Source organism: Neopsephotus bourkii, unplaced genomic scaffold (assembly GCF_033783945.1).
Source record: "Neopsephotus bourkii isolate Nb327-2 ecotype Australia unplaced genomic scaffold, CSIRO-AGI_Nbou_v1 NB_354, whole genome shotgun sequence".
Classification (NCBI taxonomy): Eukaryota; Metazoa; Chordata; class Aves; order Psittaciformes; family Psittacidae; genus Neopsephotus; species Neopsephotus bourkii.
The window spans coordinates 1761127-1784049 of NW_026900860.1; the positions used below are offsets into that span (position 1 = coordinate 1761127).

The 22923-nt window shown below is 41.3% G+C and overlaps 1 protein-coding gene across 11 annotated transcripts in view; it reads left to right on the forward strand.

Moving 5' to 3' along the window:
* RPS6KC1 (ribosomal protein S6 kinase C1) overlaps positions 1–22923 on the forward strand; it is a 91932-nt gene that overhangs the window by 57304 nt on the left and 11705 nt on the right. For 10 of the 11 annotated variants that reach the window (XR_009724710.1, XM_061348367.1, XM_061348368.1 and 7 more), the window contains 4 exons: positions 4432–4479; positions 6004–6136; positions 14711–16288; positions 16560–16649. Coding sequence is in view for 10 of the 11 variants with exons in the window: in XM_061348367.1 (XP_061204351.1) it covers positions 4432–4479; positions 6004–6136; positions 14711–16288; positions 16560–16649 (1849 nt within the window). In the remaining variant the exon portion in view is untranslated. The remainder of the gene's footprint in view (positions 1–4431; positions 4480–6003; positions 6137–14710; positions 16289–16559; positions 16650–22923) is intronic. The other variant, XM_061348371.1, reaches the window with a different exon arrangement.

Here is a 22923-nt window from a genome sequence, read left to right on the forward strand (position 1 = left end):
CCTAGGAGCCAGCCATAGTATGTAGACCTTGACTCTATGTTAGTATTGCAAATAGGATTTTGCCTTGTCTCCTTTTGTGTCACAGCCTAGTTGCTCAGTGCCTAGGAATGCCCTGCTGTGCATTCTTCTCCCTTCCCTCCAAGATAGGATGCTGAATGTTACAGCTGACAGCTCACTGTTAGGAGGTATTAAATATTGCAGTGGTCATCATCAATGAAACAGGCTCCATCAGCTTATGTGAGCTAGAAGCAGCCTAGTCTAATGTGAGTATCTCTGTGATCTGCTTCAGAGAAGAGCAGTGTTATGCCACAGGGAATCATAGAATAGTTAGGGTCGGAAAGGACTTTAAGATCATCAAGTTCCAACCCCCCTCGCTCTAAACCATATCACCCAAGGCCTTGTCCAACCTGGCCTTGCGCACTGCCAGGGATGGAGCATTCACAACCTCCCTGGACAACCCATTCCAGTGCCTCACCACCCTAACAGGAAAGAATTTCCTCCTTATATCCAATCTAAACTTCCCCTGTTTAAGTTTGAACCCATTACCCCTTGTCCTGTCACTACAGTCCCTAATGAAGAGTCCCTCCCCAGCATCCCTATATGCCCCCTTCAGATACTGGAAGGCTGCTATGAGGTCTCCACACAGCCTTCTCTTCTCCAGGCTGAACAGCCCCAACTTTCTCAGCCTCAAATGCTATGTTTAATACTGTTTTGCCCCATTCTGCCACTGGGGTGGAGAATTGTCACTTTGCAGTTTAAAAAGAACCCTTAGAAAAAGAGTTACTGAAGCACCCTCATTTTGCAATGGAGGAGAAGTGTGAAGGAATGCAAACAGGAAGGGCTTGTTGGGATAGCTCTACTATCTAGAAATTGGCTGTAAAGCATCAGGTGAAGAGGGTAAGCTGACATTTGGGTCAGTGGCAGGTTTACTGTTAAGCATTTCTTCAAGAGACTGGTGGTGCATCCAAGAGCTGCTCACCTTTCTCTGCTCTGGATGGGTGATGAAACATCATGCAAATATACTTGTGACCATGTCGTTCCTGCTCTTACTCCTTCCTGAGTTTTCTGATAGTGATTTGTTCATTAGTGTAGTCCTTTAATGATTTGGTGAACCTGGTTAAACCACCTTTTTGTGATATGCATGCAGGCTGCCTCCCCTTGAAGCAGGTTTTTGGTTAAGTGGGACCATGCATGCAGTCTGCCAGAGCCAAATGGAGCATCACTAGGTGAATCCCTGAAGTTACATTTCTGGCTCTTCCTGGGCTTCTTGGAGTGCCTTTTGAGGCAGAGAATCTTGCAGAAAGGTCACTATTGAATCAGCAAAGAAATAATTTTCCATGAAATGAAGTGGAGCTGGAGATGATCCTCACTGCGGGAAGGTCTGATGCTTGATGGGAAGGTAAAAGAAAGAAGCTGGTTAGGGAGACTGCTTCGTCCATGTTGGCAGTTAACCTCAAAGGCACACCAATATTATTTGTTGTTATTACAGTTATAAAACTGTAGCTGCTGCTTTCATTTTGATGTTGTAATAGAACGACAGATGAAGCTAGCCCTAAAGGGACCTGTTGTCTGCTTTAGTCGCGTTAGTGGTAGTCATTCTATATGTCGTCTTATAGGGCGAGGGCTCAGTAATCTGTTCTGTACACCATATGCTAATACAGTGCTGATAAGCAAGTGTGAAAAATGAAAGGGAGGAATACATTAATTGTATTTGTGCAATAAGGTATGCTATCAAAGGTAATTATTTCATGACAGTTTTAGTTATAGCAGTTGTTTTATCATGGAATAAAAGATGGCTTTAGGAGCCTTTTATTGGGAAGACAATTGTATCAAATTAGGACCAAATTAGATTTTTGTCTTTATAAAGGTGAGCAAACCCATGAGCAGTTTTTAAATTGGTGTCTTCTACTCTACAAATGAACAAATCCTGTTTGAGGGTTAAAGAAGCTATTATTCTGTCCTTTATGCTGACAGCTTCATTACTGATTGGCCTACTGTTGGTATTAAAAAAATGTTTGGCTCCTTATGATCTTTGTGCATGCAACTATAATATTAATACAGACCACGGAGCTGTTCATTAAGAAATGACTTTAAATGAGGTTGGTGCTTGTAAATCTGGAGAGATACAGATGTTAAATGCTGCCATTCCTTTTCATATACAGCCGTATGGCTAATAATTTCCAAGTGGCTAAAGCTCTTGTTAGCAAGAGTGCTGGTGTGTTAAGAATGGCCCTATAAATAACTTTAAGAACTGAAGTTGAAGGTGCTTCTTTTAAAGACTATTGTTAACTAAACATTATTGCCAAACAGATGGAAAGCATTCACCAGCCTGATGTTTCTAGGTCTAATTACATTATCGCCAGTCCTGTACGGCTCAGTTGAAGAGGTGTATCCAGAGGCCAATTTATAATCATTTAGCCAACACCTGTTTGGGAGATATTGACAGTCAAAGGGCACATTTGGAGAAAAAAAATCACATATGTTCTCATATTTATTGCCTCAATGTGAACAGTGGCTAGTTACAAACAAACTTGGGAGGAGAAGGAAAGTGGCTGTAAGCACATAGTCCTTTCCGAACCCTTCTGGTCTTCTTTTGGCACCTCTTGCGAAGTGGCTTTTCTTTTTTCTCTTGTTATTTTGGTTTTCTTTCTTGGTTGGTTGGGTTTGGTTTTATTTTAACACCTTTTGGTTAAGCAAGGGTAACAAAACCAGTTTTACAGTTGTTATGTATTCACCTGGTTTCCACTGTGTCTGGAAGGCCCAGGTAAGAGCGCTGAGAAGTTATTCAGCAAACTCAGTGGCCTGGGGACATTTGCCTTTTGTTTTACCATATCCTTGACATGGAAATTCTGTGTTATTGTCAAAAAAAATCCCAGAAACACCAACTTCTGTTGATTTAATTTTTCCAGAAGAGATAGAACAACTTTTAAATGTGGGTCCAACCCTAGTAAAAAAGGAGGTCTTCGAGATGGAGTGCAGCCCTGCTCCAAAACCTCCTCTCCTGATGAATCCAGCACTTTGTTACTCCAGACATGTCATTCCTCTGCAAGAAAGCTTTTTTGATGTGAGCTGACTTGGTCTTCATTGCATCCTATTGACTTGGAGTTGCTGCATCTTGTATACTGAACTCAAAAGTCTTTTAACCCCAGTGCTGGCATTTGCAGCCCTTTAGGTGTTTGATGTTTTGAAGCCTAAATGTTTTGGTTTGACTGTGAGTGTTTAGACTAGAACTTTACAACATCTATTGTAAATAAACAACATCTATTGTAAATTCCTGCTGCTGGAGGAGGGTTGTGCTTGTGCTGCTGCTGTGGCTGTCTTGCAGCTGGTGCTTTTCAAGTGCATCTGTGTTCTTGGAGTTTGAAAACAATTCCTGAGCAGGGTGATTCCAAGAAGGAGATGCGGAGGGTTCCAGCTCCCTAAAGATGCCACTTCCCAAATATGTATATTTTTGTTCTCAACACAAATAAATGGAGATTGCTAAAAGGGTAGTTGTTCTTTAATACTTCACTCATTGGTGCTGTGTTTAAAGTGCTTTCAGTAGAGGTGATGCACTGTGAACAGAAACGCATGCTCTCTGCAGCTGTAGGTGTTCTCCTCTCTGCAGCAAACCCATCCACTCTTTTCTCCCTAAATAAATCCACTTTATTTTGTTGATGGTGTTGGTACATTAATACTAATTTACAGTAGCACAAAGGGACTTCCTTGCAGCAATTTCTGTTATGGCTTATGAGTGCTGCAAAACGAAATCACCAGTGGAGGAATGAGGCAGCAGTGACTACACAGGTGATAAAAGCATTCTTTTGTGTCCTGAGCTTACGTGTGGCCAGCTTCTAGCTTAGCTTCCTGGAAAGCAGGTATGTAACCACCCTGGGAAAAAAAAAACCCAAACCTCCCCCAAAACAACCAACCAACCTCCCCAAAGAAACAACCTACAAAAGCTGCCCCCTCTGGTAACCCACTGGCAGGCAGCCCATTTGATTTAGGGGGTGCCTGATGGGAAAAAGTGATGCAATAGGAAAGTAGGTACAGTGAGGACTTTAGTGCAGTGACATAGGTACTGCTATGTGAAGGTTGCTGTTTATGCTTCATTGTGTTGCTACCGTTGCATTTCTATAAACTGGGTTCTGCTAGATTATTGCTGTAATTATGAAGTGCGCATCCTTTCTGTTACCAAGTTAGCATTCATTCTGTAAGTTAGCTGATTGGAAATTGGGGCACATTCTGGTAGCTCTCTAGGGATCTGTATCCTCAATCATATTTCTCTTCTAACAAAAGGCTGGTTAACAAATATATGCCACAGGGCTTCAGATTTTGTGTTTTAATGATTACTTATAGCTTCCTTTCTAATGTTGAATATTCTTAATTGAAGAACTGTGTTTTGTTAACTTATGTGAGTCTGAAATATTTCTCTGAATACTTTTTGCTTAGGTTTTGCTTGTGATGGACACTAGAACGCAGCAGACTTTTATACTGAAGGTGGGTAAAGTCTTTTACTGCTCCTCTAAACAGTTTGGCCTCCTAAATTAAACAAAGATCAATTTGCATCTAAGGTATAGTGTTATCCTTGTGTTATATGATGTTAATACATGCGTCCCTATTAAGCCCACTGGTATTTTTGTATTTGGCATTTGGTTGCTTTCCCTTCCTTTCTTTTTAACGTTTCTAGTGCCCAAGTGTGCTGTTTAGTCACTTGAGTTGCCAGTGGTTATTGAGGCCAACACCTTAGCAGGCTTCAGTAAAGAATCACTGTGCTGCAGGCTTGCATGTGTAAAGCCCTGTGTCTCAGAACATGTGCAGGCTGCTGCTGAAGGTGAAAATTCTCCTTAGCCCAAGTACATCCACAACACTGAAGATTGGCTGAAGTAGATTCTGGATGAAATGGACGACTGGTCTTACTCAGAATTGCTTTCCTATGTTTTACATCAATAGGCTGTGAAAACAGAGCTTAATGTGACCGAACGATTGAGTGAATGAATACTTTATTGGTCAGGATGAAATTTTTCACCTTACTCTTGTGTTTCAGAAAGTGCTCAGATCAAGATCGCAATATGCTCAGAGCAGCTGTGATGCTGAGCATTAGTTTAGTAGGAGCATTGTTACTGTGGCCATTATTTCAGGCTCCCCCTGACAGGAATTCCACTGCTGATGGGAAGAAGGGCTGAAAAGCTGCTGTCCCAAACACAGCACTGTAACTGGATATTAATGTTTTGTAACTTCAGGTCTGGCTTACAGCCCTGCCTTAACATTGTGCATCTGGCCTTTGAAATTGTTTAAGTATGTGCAGGGTACAGGAAAACCTGTTTGTTCCTCAGAAGGGATTATTAGTGAATATCGTGTATTAGAAGCACACTCTGTCTGCTGGCAGATAGAGTAACATTGAATTTCCCATTTAACTGCTTATGTTTATCAATATTGTAATAGGTCACACTATTGACATAATTTTTCCCCCCCTCTTTCTCTCTCCCCTCCCTTTCTTCCTCCCACATCAATTTTTTCACTTCTGGCAACTTCATCTCTGTGCTACCTCCCAAAAAAATCATTACCTCTCAAGGAGACTAATCCTTCCTTTCCTTTTTGCTGTGGTGCTACAATGGAAACGTGAGGGTTACCTGTAAGGCTCAGGCACTCTTTTGTCTGTAGAACTTGGATTTATTTTTTGGTAATAGTGTCTTTTGGTCACACACAAAAATCAAATTTTAAAGAAAGGTCACAGGGAAATAACTGAGTGTCATCCTGATGACTTAGTTTGAGAGAGATTCTAATAAAAACATTGACCCATGTAATTGATTTTAATGGCAGCTTTGTGCCATCTTCTGTTCTCTGGAAATGCGCCAGATGCCATCAGCACAGCCTCGGGGGACCGAGGGGCATAGAGCAGCAGATGAGTGGTTTCTCTGAAGCCCAGAGTAACTCGGATAGATTAGTTTGGTTGATAAACACAGAGCACAGCAGGCTCCAAAGGCAACTGAGGGTACAACTGACCTTTTTGTTCTCTGTCAGGGTCTAAGGAAAAGTAGTGAGTACAGCAGGAGCAGAACGACCATCATCCCCCGCTGCGTGCCCAACATGGTGTGTCTGCACAAGTACATCATCTCTGAGGAGTCTGTCTTCCTCGTGTTACAGCATGCAGAAGGTTTGTCTCTCGTTTAAGTATATTGTTGGAAAGAGTCAAAGGTTTAAGTTTTAATCAATGGAACATTTCATTATCAAATTAATCTCTTGTGCATCCAATTAAAACATATTTAGTGTGCCTAGGAGATGTCGTGTAAGACACCCCACTCCCATCCTCTGTCTCCCTCCCTGTTTCCCCCTCGTTCTGCAGTGAGTCTGATTCCTCTTTCAAATGGCCTCAAATCCTGATGGGTTACTTGAATTGTAGCAATATTGAAAGCTTCCAACTGTTTATTTTCTACAGGAGACAGAGTGCTTTGATTCCAACAGCTATCTGCATTATATACAGTCATCTCTCAGAACTAAAGTCTTTGGCTAGTAAATCTTTTCAGCATCTTATAGTTAAAATGACAAGTATTTACACAAGAATTTAGTAACTCTCTCCTAAAAAACATGAACATTTGCCCATTGGTTAATATTGCATAGTTATTCTGGTCTGGGTTGCTAAGAAAATAGCTACTAGCATCACATGGGAGTTCAAAGCAGAACCACGGAGTTGTGCCTTCAAACCATTTCTAAAATTCCTGTTAAATGTACAGGGAACAGGTGGCACAAAATAATTGCATTTTGATTTTTTTGTCTAACACCTGGATTTAAATATTCCCTAAATGTAATTATCTGTACTTGTTTAGAATGAGTGCAGAATATAAATTTGGGAACTGCTAATAGCTCTCTTTTTAGGAGACGTTAGTAACTCAGAATGGATGCTGTGAAGGAACTAAGCTAACTGATAAAGAAGGTAATTTTATTATATTGAATATTTTTTTTTCCCTAATAACTTAGATTTTGGCTTTTTCCTGAACAATTTGTCACATGAGGCCAGTTAAAGTTCACTTTGCAACATGAATGACTGTTCCTGCTAAGTGTGACTTCATTTTGCTATGGCCAGTGATGCATGAAGAAAAGCCTCACATTGCAGTACTGCCTGATGGTGATCTCGAGGGTGTACAGTGCTGCTCTGTACAGGGCTGCTTTCCTTGAGGTGTGTGTAATTCAGCAGAATAACTTGGAGGCTCTCACCTGAACTGCAATCTCCACATAAGGTGGTACATTTTGTTCAGAGAAATAAGGTTTAAAGAAGTCCCAAACAAACCCCAAACCAAACAAAAATCCCACCCTCAACCCATGTCAGATACAAACTGCTTAAGACTGGCATAGTCAAAGGGTAAGAGGCAGGATAAAATGATAATTCCTAATTTCTGCAGTTTCTGAAGCCCTACAGTTTTGCTCTTCAGGAAGAGCATCCCTTCTCAGGACAGATGGAAAACTGGGTGAAGAAGTAGTGGAATCTGGGCAGAGTGGTGGTCAAATGGAGAGAACTGAAGTTTTAAGGAAGGCTTTAATGTGACCAGTGACAGAGGTGATCTCCTGGAAGTGATAACTGTGACTATAGTGAGAAAAAATGAGACATTGCATGATGAGAGCTCTTTCATTTAAGAACTGAAACCTCAGCTTAACATTTGGGATGGATGGAGTGTTGTGCTTAAAAGGGAACGACTCTCTCCTAGCCATCATGGTCACAAATCCAGTGAAATGTGCTTCGCCTGAATGACTTGCTCTTACCAACATCAGCTGTAACATGTTTTGAGTTCTATGGAAGAAGGATTTTTAATTTAGTGAGTGCCTTCTAAATCAGGTTAGTGCAACACCAGCTCTGTGCAGCACCTCAGGCCGCTGCTTTGTTTTGCCAACAGCAAAGGTGGCGTCTGTCAAACATCCTCATTTTGGCTGTCCAGGCAGCAAGCATGTACTCGGAGGCAGCTGCAGCTCCTGCTGTCTTCTTCCCCACTGTTGGTCAAAGCCATGCAAGAGGAGACATGGGAGGGACATGGGTTATTTTGAGCTGGGGTTGAGAGAGGAAGTGTGATGATATGAATGCTTTCTACAGGGAGAGCTCTGAAGCGGAATAGGGGGTAGGGATTGTGGGAAGAACTGGGAAGCAGTGCAGAGAGGATGCAGGACTGTGCTGGGGAAGGAGAGCTGCAAGAACCAGAAGGGATTTTGATGTAGGTGAGGGCTGTTGTTGGTAATACATGATACAAGGGTGCACTTGACTTGGGCACTTACATCTGTAAGTTACAAACTGAATAGGGTTTTCCCTCATTTTCTGATAAAACAGAAGGCAGTTTGGAAACGGATTCAGCTCTATCCTTGTTTGCAAGCCATTCACAAATGATGATGTGCTATAAGGACTTTTCCCTGATGATAAGGGAATTAATAAGGTTAATTTATTTAAGGGTAGTTCCCTGCTTTCATGAATTTGCTGTCAGGGTTCCTAACAGGCAGAAGGAAAGGAAAAGGAGTGATATATTCTGTTCTACAGGGGGATAGCTAGGGTACAAAGTGGTAAATTGCCCAAGAATGCATATAACAAGTGTATTACAGATATAGGGCCTGATCCCAGATCCATAACTGGGGCAATAGTTTTGTGTTCCTTCTAGAACTGCATGAGCTGTGCACCTGACCCTGTCCCAGGAGACTGATGCTGGAATGGTTCAGGAGAAGGGCTTCATTTTCTAGCTCTATATGAATAAAGCATAAATAAAAATAGAGCTTAAGTTATGCTGTATTATGTGCAGGGTCTAGTCTTGCTCACCCCACTGATGGTCTTGATCACATCAGTCTTTTGTTAGTAGCACTCATTCTTTAAATTGCAAGGATAATTGTAAGGCTAATTGAAGGGATGCCATCCAGAGGGACCTTGACACACTTGAGAGGTGGCCAGTGCTAGCCTCATGAAGTTTAACCATGCCAAGAGCAAGGTCCTACATGTGGGTTGGGCAATCCCAGGCACAGCTACAGGTTGGGCGGAGAAGAGATTCAGAGCAGTCCTGCAAAGAAGGACTTGGGAGTGTTGGTTGAAACCACCCATGAGCTGTGCCGCATCAAAAGCAGTGTGACCAGCAGGTCGAGGGAGGTGATCCTGCCCCTCTGCTCTGCTCTTGTGAGACCCCATTTGCAGCACTGTGTGCAGTGCTGGTGTCCTCAGCATAAGAAGGACATGGAACTGTTGGAACAAGTGCAGAGGAGGCCACGAGGATGCTCAGGGGCTGCAGCACCTCCCATATGGAGACAGGCTGAGAATATTGGGGCTGTTCAGCCTGGAGAAGAGAAGCTGCATGGAGACCTCAGAGCAGCTTCCAGTGTCTGAAGGGGGCTACAAGGATGCAGGAGGGGTACTCTGCATTAGGGACTGCAGTCATAGGACAAGGGGTGATGGGTTCAAACTGAAACAGGGCAAGTTCAGGTTAGATCTAAGGCAGAAGCTCTTCCCTGTGAGGGTACTGAGGCGCTGGCACAGGGTGCCCAGAGAAGCTGTGGCTGCCCCATACCTGGCAGTGTTCAAGGCCAGGCTGGACATGGCTTGAAGCAACCTGCTCTAGGGTGAGACATCCCTGCATGTGGCAGGGGATTGGAACTGCATGATCTTAAGGTCCTTTCCAACCCAAACCATTCTGTGATTCTATGCCACTGCATGCTCAGAATGGGTGAGTAAGGTCTTGAATTCTCTTACACACTTTTCTCATGGCCATAGATGGAGGCTTCAGCAGTGTCACAGAAGCATGGAAGTCCATAAAGTTATCTTATAGCTTTGTTGGAAAACACTTGGCAAATTCCAGTGTGGTAGAGAGCCAATCTGATGTTAATAAGGCCTCACTTCTTCTTGGCACTACTAACCCCAGAAATTTTAGAAACAGCTGCTTCAAAAATAGGCTTGGGGGCTTCCACGGGACATCAGAGTTTAAGTGGCTGTTAGAAGCTGTCAGATCTCTTTAAGCATGAACAAGCTGGAGTTCCTATCAATCTGGAGAGCACTCAAGAAACTTCATGCTGAAGAGGCTTGCTGCATGCAGGAAATGAGAGATAACACCATGTTAGCGTTCTGGCTTGCAGAGCTGGGCATTTGTGCTTAGGGGAGGAGATGGTACTAGCTGTAGGTTTTCAACAGCAACCAGAAAACATGGGAAAGGTGATGCAGTCCTTGTCAAGCGTCTTTTTCAGGAGGCTGCTTTGGAATTATGGCTTTTTCTCAATGTGCATTGGGAAGTGGGAGCTTTGCCTAAACTAGCAAACTTTGATGCAGAGATTCACCAGCAGCCATGTATGTAAGACTCTGGTGTTAGTAACTACTGTCAGGTTAGAGATTTGGTTGGAGACGATCTTCGGGTTCATGTGCACACTGTGACCCCACTGTGGCTGCCATTGGGATGCTGTGAAATGCTCTTGTATCATGGTAGTGCCTGTGTGTCTGGTTCCCTTTTGGCCTAGAAACTGTACAAGCATAATTTAGTGTAGTCATTGTATAGTAACATCATGAAGTTGACCATGTCCTCATTGAAAAGGAGGACAGTGATTCTAAGAAAACCATAAGGTGGTGCTTGTTCCAGCAAGGAAGAATATTAATTCACATGAGGTGCATGACTTATGACTGCTGCTTCTGGGCACAAACAAATTCTTATGCAGTGATGTAGAGAGCTGGGCCCAGTTTTGGAGAATAATTCAAGTAGTTGTTTTTCAGTACTCTGTTTTTCTTCCCTATCCAATCACAGTTATTGGGAAGCGTGGATTGTTCACTTTGACTTTGGAGTTTCCTAAGCACAGTGGTTACTGCATTCTTAGCTGCATTCCAGTTCTGCAGGAATTGGAGTATATTGTTCTTCAGAGTCAACTCATGGGCCAAGCTAGCAAAAGTTGCTGATTTATTTTGGAATATGTCTCCTTAGCCAGCCATCCTTTCAGGATGTGAAACTGCAACAGTAAGTGTCTGAGCACTGGCTGAGGAAGAAGCCAACAGGTCATCAATTTTCCTTGTCAGATAGAACAAAAACATGTTTAGGAGACTAAATTTGCTGATCTGTTAGGTTTCATTTTATCCTATGATATGCACTATAAAGTCTTTGCATCTTCTTCTCTGGAAATGTGATGAAGGCAGTTCTAGTAAGTAATTTTACACTGAATATCTGCAGAAGAATGTAGAACTTGGTGGTTTTCATGTGCTAATCAAGCCAGGCAGTGTGAGCTAGGTTGGCTGTAGTTCATGGTCGAAGAAAATAACTTAGTTAATACTGTACTTCTGAAGTCATATTATACACTAATAAAGTTTAGCTTAAAGCGGTAGCTCTTATGGTTATTTGGTATGTTAAGACTATCTGACAATGACTGAAGCTTACTTGTGTGGCTTGATTTCTGTGATTTTACTTTCTACAGATTCCTGGTACTATATTAACATGGCTTGCTAATGGGTTTTCTTGATCTTACACAACACATGGGGAGAGGGGGAAAGATTATTAGTATGTCATTCATAAAGGCATAATTATATACCCAGATACAAATATCACTCTTGTTTGACCCTGGATTGGACATTTTCAGAAAGGAATGAAATCGTTGTTTTTCACTATAGAACACAATTATTGAATAGCATTTATTTACGTATTTCTACTTGACCAGGAGGCCAGACTTGAAATGTTTGTATGTAAACAGATTTGGATGCAGTAATGTTTTTGTTTGCTTTTACTTGCATTTCACTCAGAATTGGAGCTGCAGGAAGTTGTCATTTCCACTGTGATTTTTAAGTCCAAGTGATTATAAAGGCAATTTCTTTTAATAGAAAGGTAAGATGATACATTTACACAGAGCAAATGAGTCCCTGTTGCAAATTCTGCCTGTTTTCAGAGGTGTCAGGGGTGAATGCCTGAATACTGGAAGGATACAGAGATTTTGTCTCTTGCAAATTTTAGGTTGGCTGGAAACATCGAACATACTAAAACACAGAGCCCCTTGACTCTTCCAGTCATTTTTCTATGGGGTTTTGAAGGACTGATCTCAACACATCTGTTTTCATTCCTTAATCCTTCTTGGGTTGTCTTCTTTCTTAAGCTACACTAAGACATTCTTAAGTACACTAGTGGAGGTTGCATGAATCTTCTTTCTTAAGCTACACTAAGACGTTCTTAAGTACAGTAGTGGAGGTTGCATGAAATCTTGGATGCCGTGAGGTGGAGGGAGCAAAAGGCAGAAGTTGTCCTGAGAGCAGCTTGACCTCTTGATAAGTGAAAAGCTAAGTTGTGCAAGGATAATTCTTGGACTTTTGATACTGACAGGCAGCCCATCCACTTCTTACCTTAATATGGGGTATGAAACATTCAGGTCAGCGACAGCCGTTCAGGTGTCACATATAAAAGCACACCAGTAATGACAGGAAGAAAATGTGGCAATAGATCACAGAAGTAAGGCTTTGAGCTTTCTGCATCCCTGAATCAAAGCTCAACCCAGCTTTCCATCAGAAAGATGTTTTCTTACTGTTTGCATCTGAGGAAGTGGTAATGCTAATATTTGCATTAAAGCTGTACCTGGAGGCTGAGGTGCTGCTGTGCCAGGCCCTGCCCAAAGCTGCAGTTATGTGGGTCATGTTCTCTGAACATCCCTTTGAAACCCAAGATTTGTGTCTTCACAAGACATTTGTGAAGCACAAATAATAACCACTGGTAATATGAATATGGAATTATTTAGCATCTACTTGTACTAATTAATATAATGCAGGTGGGATGGAGAAGACCGTGTTTTATGAAACGCAGTAGTTTATGGTTGTCAAATGAGATTTTACTGTTTGGAAAGAGCCTGAAGAATTCAATGCCCAGTTAATAAACTGGGCAAAGTTGTTTTTGCCCAGTTTGCTGTTTGCTTAAAGTAATTATAGTGTTTATTAAAACTAATCTAATTGAATAAAACTTTCAGTTCACTTACTTTAAGAAAATCAGTTGGTCACAGACAAAGTGTGGAAAAGAGAAGAAAATCTTTCACAGATCTATAAAAACACATATATTGTTGCTCTTCCTCATTCTCTTTGCTGTTGTTTTCTATCCTTGCCATTCTATAGCAAAAGCATGAATAATTGTACATATGTAATATTAGAAAAAGAATTGTTGGTAATTGTGGAATGAACAGCTTTTACTTTTACCAGATCAGCTGAAACCCAGCAATTCTGAACTCGTGTGCAAGCTGCAGGGATCAGAAGGCACCACAATGCCCCAGCTTTGCCTTTGCGCTGCTGTAGGGCTGTGTAACGTGTTGTATTCAAGGCAAGAAGCCCTGGGTTGAGTCTGCATAGACTCACTGCTTCTCACAGAAGCAAGGTCCTGCTCCTTGGGCTCTTCTGGCAGGGCCAGGGCCCTTGGTCTCTTAGAATTCCCTCTTATTTTTAATATACGTGGTTTCATCATAATCAGCAAAATTTGGGTTTTTTTTCTCCTTTCAAAACCCAGTCTTGTCTTAGCCAAGGGGATGGAGGGCAAGAAAACCCCACATTCAATTATTCAGATTCATTTTTTAAGTATCAAGGTTTTGGTGCCTTTGATAAATGAGCCTTGAAATACCTGAGAATATACAAAACCCTGTTCTTAGGCAATGAAAAATACTTTTATTGTACTTCTTAGGGGAATTTTCTTGACATGGAGAGTGTCTAAAAATAATTATTAAAGGCTGTATTTTGGAAAAATGCAAAACTGTTGTGTCCACATAAGGAAAAAAAAAAAGGAAAATCAGTCAAAATTTTAGAGATGCTCAGTGGGGTGGATACTTGTTTTTATTATTCTTTTACAAAGATTTTATTAGAACTCCTGCATTTTCCAGGAATTGTGGACAATCTTTTAAATGGACATGTCTTGACTTTGCATTTTTCCATAGCTTGTCAAGGGTGGCTTCTTAGCTTTAGGCTGAACTCTTTGGCACGTGCAGGGTGTGCAGTAACATCTCAATTTGTTCTGTGCAAATTATGCTTTTTAATCTGTAAGCTTTTTTATTTGTACAATATGTGGAAACAGAGAGAGTCCTACTTTGTAGTTTTAAAATACAAGTATTGCTTTGGAAGCTGTAGCTTTAGAGTATTTGATGTGAAGGAGCTGGTTTGCCAGTGTAACTTTTGATACTGATAAATCCTTGTGTAGTGCATCAAGGTGTAAAAGCTTGAGTTCTGAAGTTAAAAGGAGAAATACACCCATACTTAACTAGCAAAACCACCTCTTCAGAGAGAGAACATCCTGCTAATATGAGGAAATTCCCTTCCTCTTACCAAACTTGCTGATTAGTTTTTAATCCATCTCCCTTAATGTCGCTCAGGAGCTTGAAGCTGTGATACAGGAGTATTCAGTACAGGCAGACCTGGCAATGGACACTAAGCCATTTACTAAACCATTTGATCTTCGTGAGTTTTTCCTTCCTTTTGAGACAGCAGATGGAGAGTAGTGACCCCCGTGCAACTTGAGGCAGACTCTGAAAGGAGACTTTACTGGAGTTAAGAACAAAAGGCAGCTTCATCTCAGATGCAGCTCTTTAAATATTTATGTAATAATACAAATCTGCTTGAAAAGCAAGTTGTGGTCCCTGTAAGTACTTCCTCCTAAGGTGCTGGATCCAACGTGCTCTGTGGGCATAAGGATGCAGCGTATTGCGACAATGAAGTTGTTTTCCTGTTCCCCAATGAAACTGATCCTATTGTGAGTGAAACTAAGAGATTTCCTCTCCTCTCCCTCTTTTGCAGGAGGAAAACTGTGGTCTTATGTCAGTAAGTTCTTAAACAGAAGTCCTGAGGAAAGCTTTGAAATTCCTCAAGCCAGAACATCCAGTGCAACTAAAATTCACCTGGAGCAGCCAACACCTAGTCCTAAAGAAATTGGCAGCAGCACTGATTCCAGAGAAAGCTGTGGGGAGAGCGTGCTAAAGGTGGTCCCACTGAAGAGCAGCCTAACGCCGAGCTCTCAGGATGACAGCAGCAACCAGGAAGATGGCCAAGAGAGTTCCAAGTGGATGGACTCAGGATCCAGCTCAGAGGAAGAGTGCACTACCAGTTATTTAACATTATGCAATGAATATGGGCAAGAAAAAATTGATTCTGGCTCTCTAAATGAGGAACCAGTGGTGAAGCTGGAGAGCGAAGGTCTAAATCCCAAAGAGAGAAGTTGCTTACCGAAACACAGTGTCATTGGCAGCGACAGTTTCACCTCTCAGATTGCATCTCAGGAACGAAAGCTTTTCATTGAGGATAGTGAGTCAGAAATAGCTAGCCCTACTAGGATATTGGACTCGTTAACTAAATCAAAGAACAGCCCCATGGAACTCTTCAGGATAGACAGCAAAGATAGCACGAGTGAGCTCCTGGGGCTTGATTTTGGAGAAAAATTCTATAACCTGAAATCAGAACCCTTGAAGCCATTGTTTTCTGTCCCAGGTCATGACAGAAGCTTGGATGCCCTAGAAAGCAAAATGGGTGTAAAGGCTCATGACACTGTAAGCAGGGGTTCGAATGATTCTGTGCCAGTTATCTCCTTTAAGGATGCTGCTTTTGATGATGTAAATAGCGCTGATGAAGGAAGGCCTGATCTCCTGATAAACTTACCTGGTTTGTCTGATGAAACAGAAGAGGCAGCTGTGTCAAGGCCAACAAAGTTTACAAAAACTGACAGGGATGTGTTGGAAGTAAAGTTACTAGAAACCCCTGATGTCTTACAGCTAAATAGTTCTGCAGAGCCATGCAGAACATTTGATCAAGAGCCAAATCATGTGGCACCAGAACTGGGTGATGCTTCCTGCAAGGAAGCAGATGGACAGAATGGTGTCACTCAGGGAGCTCTTGGGACTCTCTTTACATCTGACCAAGATGTAGGTAGTTCAGAAGATAGGGATCTGTTTCTAGGGCTTGGAGCCTGCTCCATAAGTGTGACATGTGAGGAAGAAAGTTCGTTTGTTTCCAACCAGCTCTCTGGGGCTCAAGATGTGAGCTTGGATGGAGACATATTAAAAAATGAAGCAGTGTTGCTGTTTTCAGATCAAACCGAAGACTTTGGGAAAGAGGAAGCAGACACAGCTTTGTTACCAGCACCTGAGAGTAAAAAGACAGCACCAAAGAGGGAAGACAAAATATCAGTAGCAGGGGAGAAGGAAATACATCAGATTTTTCAGGACCTCGATGAAAGATTAGCGATAACCTCCAGGTTTTACATCCCAGAGGATTGTATTCAAAGATGGGCAGCTGAAATGGTTGTAGCCCTTGATGCTTTACATAGAGAAGGAATTGTGTGCCGTGATTTGAACCCAAACAACATCTTATTGAATGATAGAGGTCAGGAACTTTTGCAAATGCATTTCTTTTTATTCGCTGTTGCTTCCAATTAACTGAGTAGGCGTTTTATCTTGTAATTAGTATCTTCATTTCCTGTCTAGAGCTTCATTATCAGTGCAGCAAATTCACCCCCAGTAATAGCTTCTAGTACTTAATGATGCCATTATTCTTAATGATACTGTTTTTAGCTACAAAAGGAGTAATTACAGTTCACTTCTGCAGAAAATGGAAGGGAAAAATGTTTTGATTTCTCCTGTCGTTTTGTTTTTAGGACACATTCAGCTAACGTATTTTAGCAGGTGGAGGGAGGTTGAAGATTCCTGTGACAACGATGCCATAGAGAGAATGTACTGTGCCCCAGGTTAGAGCAATCACCTACAATGTTTCGCTTGGAAAGTAGATGAGCAGCTTTCATTTTCTCACAGAGCCTCTATAGCATAGAGCTCGAGATCATTCAATATCTGAGTTTTTGTTGCCTGAATGTCTTGAAAAGCTGGAGGGCTCATAACTGCTTTATTGTTGAACTGTGGTGGTGTTTGTTAGATCATTGCCATAAAGAGTAATTGTACTGAATGTCTTGTTTAAGCAAATTTAAGGAATGTTTTGTTTGCTTGCTCTCATTCGCTACATGTGCGTACATCTCGATGACTGAAAAGAGCAGAGAAGGGAAAGGGTAGACTGAAAAGATGATACCAAGCGTCTTAAAAATGCAAATACATGGAAAGAACATGGGGTAAAAACCCCAACATAGCAGTTTGAAAACACCTTACTATGCTCAGAGACGCCTCTGACATTTCTCATGAGCTACAGTGGGCTTTAAGATAGTTTAGAGAGCTTTTTATTTCATCAATCAGGAGTGTGATAAAATCAATATCTCTTGGGTTTTTTATGGCAAGGATGGCACTTGAAAACGAGCCTTCCCTCTTTTCCTTTTTCCAATTTATGTTCTGCTAATGGAGTGATCAAATGACAGTGAAAGCCAAAAATCAGGTGTTTTTTTAAATATAAAGCTATAAGTAATTTCATAGCTAGCTTAACCCCCCTACTCTTTGAGTTAAAATGAGTACTGTGTGGCTATTTTTCAGTTTCTCTTCTTTCTTCTGAATTTGGGCTGCCAACATACCCTTTCTGCTGAGCACTCTGAGCTTGGCATGCAAGGAGTCCTCAAGCTCAGAGTCTCCAGATGGGCTCAGGAGAGGTCAGAATCCAAGTTATTGGCAATGGAAGTTCTGAACTGAGTGTGGCATCAGGTGTTTATTTTGTGACTTAGTCCTGCTACTGAAACACTTTAAGAAACTGTTCTCTGTGAATAAAAGTGGTAGGATCTCAATAGAGAATTTGAATGCTCTTGAGATAAATAGTAAATAAAGTATTTTCAGGTGCCAGTCAAAAGGGCAGGTATTACCGAAAACAATTCTTTTTACCTGTCAAAGCAAACGCAGCTCTTGTGTTCCACCCTCACCCCACTTTAATTCAAGAACAAGAAAATCAGGGAATCCCAGTAATTCTTGTGGTGGCTAGATAGAGATGTGTCCTGGTTGCCAACATACATGATGTCCTGTTAGAAAGTGGTGTTTTCCTGCCTCCCTAACCCAGCCTTGAACACAGTGCTCCCTAGTTGAATAGTAGCAAAGATGGAAGTGCAGCCTTCTCCCACCCTGTCATCATTAATGAGCTGGGAAAGTCAAAGCTTAATTTTTCTGTCTTTTAATGAGGATCCAAAGAGAGGCTTTTTTTGCCCCTTAAACCCCAACCAGCCAACTCCCGCAGTAATTAAATGCATAGGGAGCAATTGAAATAATATTTAGAAGTCCCCAAATGCAAGAAGAGAGTTTTCTGCACCATCCTTATTTCCACCTCACAGTATGGATGCGGTATCCATCCGGGCTCTTCTTGCTTAAGTTGCCTTCTCTCCCTGTCCTGTCCCGAGCTGCACTTGGCTTTGTGTGGCTGTCACTGGTGAGCTGCAAGATTAAGATTTGCAGATGCAAATATTAGATATATGCAAGATGACTGCATTGATACTGCTCTGGGGTTCTTATCTTTCATATTTCTTTGTTATCTCTGCAAAGTGTACTTTTAGTAGAGCTATTTCATGCTCATTTTTGCATGGGAGAGTTAATACTTGGTGTAATTTAGCAATATAAAATGTATTTTGGAGCCAAGTGTCATTCTACTGTGAGCAGTGATTTAATACCTGTACCTTCAATGACAATGTGTGATGGAGTCCAAAGTAGCTTTATAGTGCCACTCCTCATGGTAAATCTTCCTCTAGAACTTCTGTTTAGTATTAAAAATATAATCATGTCAGTGGACTTTCTGCTTTCTGGTGTTACAGAAAAAAACCCTTATTTGGATGATCATTTTTCGTTTTAAGGAGTGTACCATGTCCCTGGAAACCTATGTGTCCCCATTATCCTGATAGCGTTGCTTCTCAAGCTGCTGCTTGGAATAAGGAGTTTGAAATGATACTTATGCTTCAGTTCAGTGCATTAAGAGAAAGGGGCAAGTGGGTTATAGTTTTGTAGAGGTGAACAAGTAATCTTTACAAAACTTCATCAGATATCTTATAATACAACACAGTGACAAAATAAAGTGACTCAAAGTGAGTCTTTACCTTGCTTTGAGTTTTCCTGGTGTTTCCAGTATTGTGTGCTGTGTTGCCCTACCTCAGGTGCTGAGCTTTCCCTCTCCTTTTCCCTCCTAACTGAAGGATGCAGTGAAACTTGGCTTGTAAAATGTTGTCTTTGTGCATAGCTGGTGTGTGTTTTTACCAGAGTTTGGGATAGAACAGGATTTAGGCGTAGTAATGTACATTTTATGTGGTTGCAATGTTTTGTTATTTACGTGCACTTGTTAAGAGTATGTAAGAAAGGGAAGATGCTTAGCTGGTGTTTGAGACTGGGAACAGATGATGAGTCTTGGGATGCAGTTCTTTTTCTGCATCGATTTTTGAGGAGCAAATTTGGGAGGCAGAAAAAAGGAGGATGAGTGTGAAATTTAAACAGATTGCAGGAGGTGCTCGATTTAAAACAGGGAGGAAACTTGCTGAATTACGTGAATGTTGTAAAGATGTATTTGAAACAATTTGACCTTTTTAATTGGTAAGGTTTCAGGTGTTAATTCTTTACAGCACAAGTTATACAGTGCTTAGCAGTGAAGTGCCTCAGGACGTATTTAAATATTAAGTTGCTTTATTGGCTACATGTAAACATGGAATCTGAATTCTACAATGTATGTGTCTGAATCTAATTCCTGGAGGGGTGTAGGGATAGTAACGTATTAATGTTGAAGCTTTTCACACCCAGGGGAGAATAGAGGTCCACCTACGTGGAGCTTGCTTGCAGCATGTAGGATTTTGTACTTGAGGCTTTTAGAACCCCAGGTTGTAACCTTGTATTAATGCAAAATGAGGTAGCATTGGAACAGAAACAGTGATCAGATCCTCACCGTGGTGAAGAGCAAGGGCTTGCTCAATGCTTGGTATCGTGTGAGAAGCGGAGAAGCAATGGGACTGCATGTGTAGAAAAGAGATTATTCGGTGTGTATATATAAAATAATGGCACAAATGCAAACATCATAAATGGAGAAGTGTCAAAAAGATGAGGGAAGAGATAGTTTAAAAAGCTACATACCGTTCCCTGCTAGCAATGTAATTAATTTTGTATGAAATAGCTATTGTCATTTTATATCGTGCATAAATTAAAAGCAGGGCGATATCTGTGGCAGGAGGTGGCACTTTTCCACTACAGACAGCAGATGGCATTGTACCATTAATGGATTTTGCTGTTGCACTTGCTGGCTCTAATTTGCCTAACTTCATCTAAGAACTGGAGACGGAAGATGTGCTTTATTTGTAACGATTTGCATATCGACAGTTGTACTCACACAAGCTCTGAGTCCTGGTGTGTTATAGTGCTGTTGAAGCTGCTGGTAAAGCTGGAGAACCCTCTTTACTCCTGCATAGTTCTGCTCAATTAAACATAAACTTCATGCTGAATCAACTACTGCAACAACAAAGCTATCTGCAGATGCTTAAAAGTAGCGCCTGTGCTATACTTTGATTAATGGCCAAACTAAATCTTTGCTGTTCACCTATGATAAGTCAAATGTTGTTTCTCTAACCCACAAGGGAAATGATGGATTATAAATCATCCCCTATAAACTCAACACCACTTCAAGTAAAACTGTGGGGGGGGGGGTTTGGCCAAGAATAACCTATTTGCTTTTAAAGAAGAATTAAGCACTTGTAACTGTGAATTTCTGCTGCGTGAATACAGTTCAGGTGACTAATGTGAGGTTTGTGTGGTTTATTTCTTTAACTTTCCTCCTCTTTGTAGCAATTTTGTTTGCTGAGTATTTGAAAGAGTGCTGAGCAGCTGATGTCTGAACACAAAGTTATTAGCAGATCAGATGAGAATGATTCACTTCTGTTTAAACAGCCCTTTGCTCTCCATGCCCCCTGAGAACTCTTATCACCTATTTGTCCAAAAAAACCCCACAAAAACTAACAGAAATTCCCTCGCATTATCCACCTGCCTGGTGGCTGATAGTATCAGCAACCTATCTCTTTATCTCTTGGTTAACGTGCCTTGGTATTCTGAAGGGGGGAAAATTCCAGTAACAGATTCAATTTACAGGGACAGAAACTTGAGCAAATGCCAGCCTAGCAGGGGGGCCATTATTCTGCTCTATAAATAAGTTTAAAAAAGAAACAAACACACACACACAAACCCGCGAATCGACATGTTTTGGTCTAATTGAGGGAAAAGCAAGATAGATGAATTTTGAAATGCAAATGATCACCTTCTGTTATTGAAGTGTCGGTTTTGCCAACTTTGTGATCTTAAATATAAAGAGTTGTTACCTTTTAAAGGGAGTAATGATTGTATTCTGTTCTCAATAGTCAGGGGGTTTAAAATCAAATAGTTAACTTTGTTAAGAAGTCCCTTCATGGCATGCTTAATGCCTGTGAGAGGGATAAAATTGTCTACAGCCTAGTCAGGTCTGTCTTCAAGTAAAACATGAAGTTGAGCATTTACTCATAAAGAGAAATCCTTTAGGTTCTTTTTCCATCTAACCAGTGAGGTGTCATGTTGTAGAAGCAGCTTTCTGGTCTAACATCTTGTGCAAATATGCCGTGCGAATGAGATGTTCTATTTACACTCACCGAGTTCTCGTTCCAGCAGCAGGGATGCATTCTGTCGCATCCCTGTACTGTTTTCAGAGGATGGGATTTCAGAACTGGGCAGCCTCTGGAGTCTTTCTTGCTTGCTTTCTTCTCCAAACAATGAGTTGTCACCAGACTGTGTTCGCTAAAAACTGGAGATGTGCTTGTTGAGATCGTAAAGCCAAAGGGAGCTTAGCTTCGTAGAAAATGTAAGTAGGAAACTGGCCATCAGTAATGCATCGTATTATTCTGATGCTTTCATAAGCTGTGCGCTGTAATCAAGCCTTATTTACACAAAGTAGCCTTCACAGAAGCCTGCACATAAATACATGGTATATTTAGTTTTATTTAACCTGCTACTAATTGTACAGAATGCAAAGCCTACGTTAAAAGAAGGCTTTGTGGGTAGAGGATTTTGTTCCAAAACAAAACCACCACCCAACAAACTGTTTCAATGTGCAACCTGATTTTTGTACTCCCAAATGAAGATGTCACTTCTGCTCTTAGACAATTGAAAATACAGATGCAAAGTGCAGCTGATAACCTAAAACATATGGCATGAAACTAAAAATTGCTAGGTTGCTATTATTAGCCTGTATGCTATAATTTTTATTTACTGAATAAGGAAAAAATGGTTTGCCTGTGTTTACCAAATAGATATTTGATGCTGGAAAATCTGCATATTATTTGTGTATGTGTTTTTTCAGTAGGAGCTTGCAGGCACTCATTAAATCTGCTGTTCTGTATTATAGTAATTTAATTTGAGTAGATTGTTTAAGAAGCGAAATAACTGTGGTAGATTAAAGTGCCATTGACCCTGCGAGGTGTCGAGGGGAGGGCTGGTCTCCTGGTTATAGTGTAAGACTGGACTAACTAGATTTTCTCTCTGCCTCTGTCCTAGCTTTGTGTGTGTGACATGAATGTCTCAGGGTAATCCTAAAAAGGAAAGGAACAAACAGGGCAGGTGAATGAGCATTGAGCAGCAAAGACAGCAGGATGGGCTAGCTTGATTTGAAAAGCCCTGGCAGTAGGAAACAGGACTAAACATTAACATGAAAAATATCTGGTTGTTGTGAATAACGAGGAAAGGTCTGGAGCTGCAGGAAAAGTACTGATTGTTGTGGAGCTTCGAGTAACAGCTTTACAGCGGGCATTTGGAGTGCTGCAGCTCTCCAAACACACACGGGTGTCCTGCAGAAAACGGTGGCAACTGACTCTCCCAAAACAGGGAGATGCCATCGACCTGGAGTAGGTAATTGAAAGCATTATGTCTGGGGAGAGAATTGGGTGTGTTCTGAGCAGAATCTGATGCGGGTTGGAGCTCAGGCTTGTTATAAGTACACGTGTTTCAGGTGAAGTACATGTTCTTGTGGTTAGTTAATACCTCTGGAAGGAGCTGTCGTTTACCCGTGTGATGTGGTTGGCTTTTCTTTATGGATTTATTTCTTTTAATTATTATTACAGA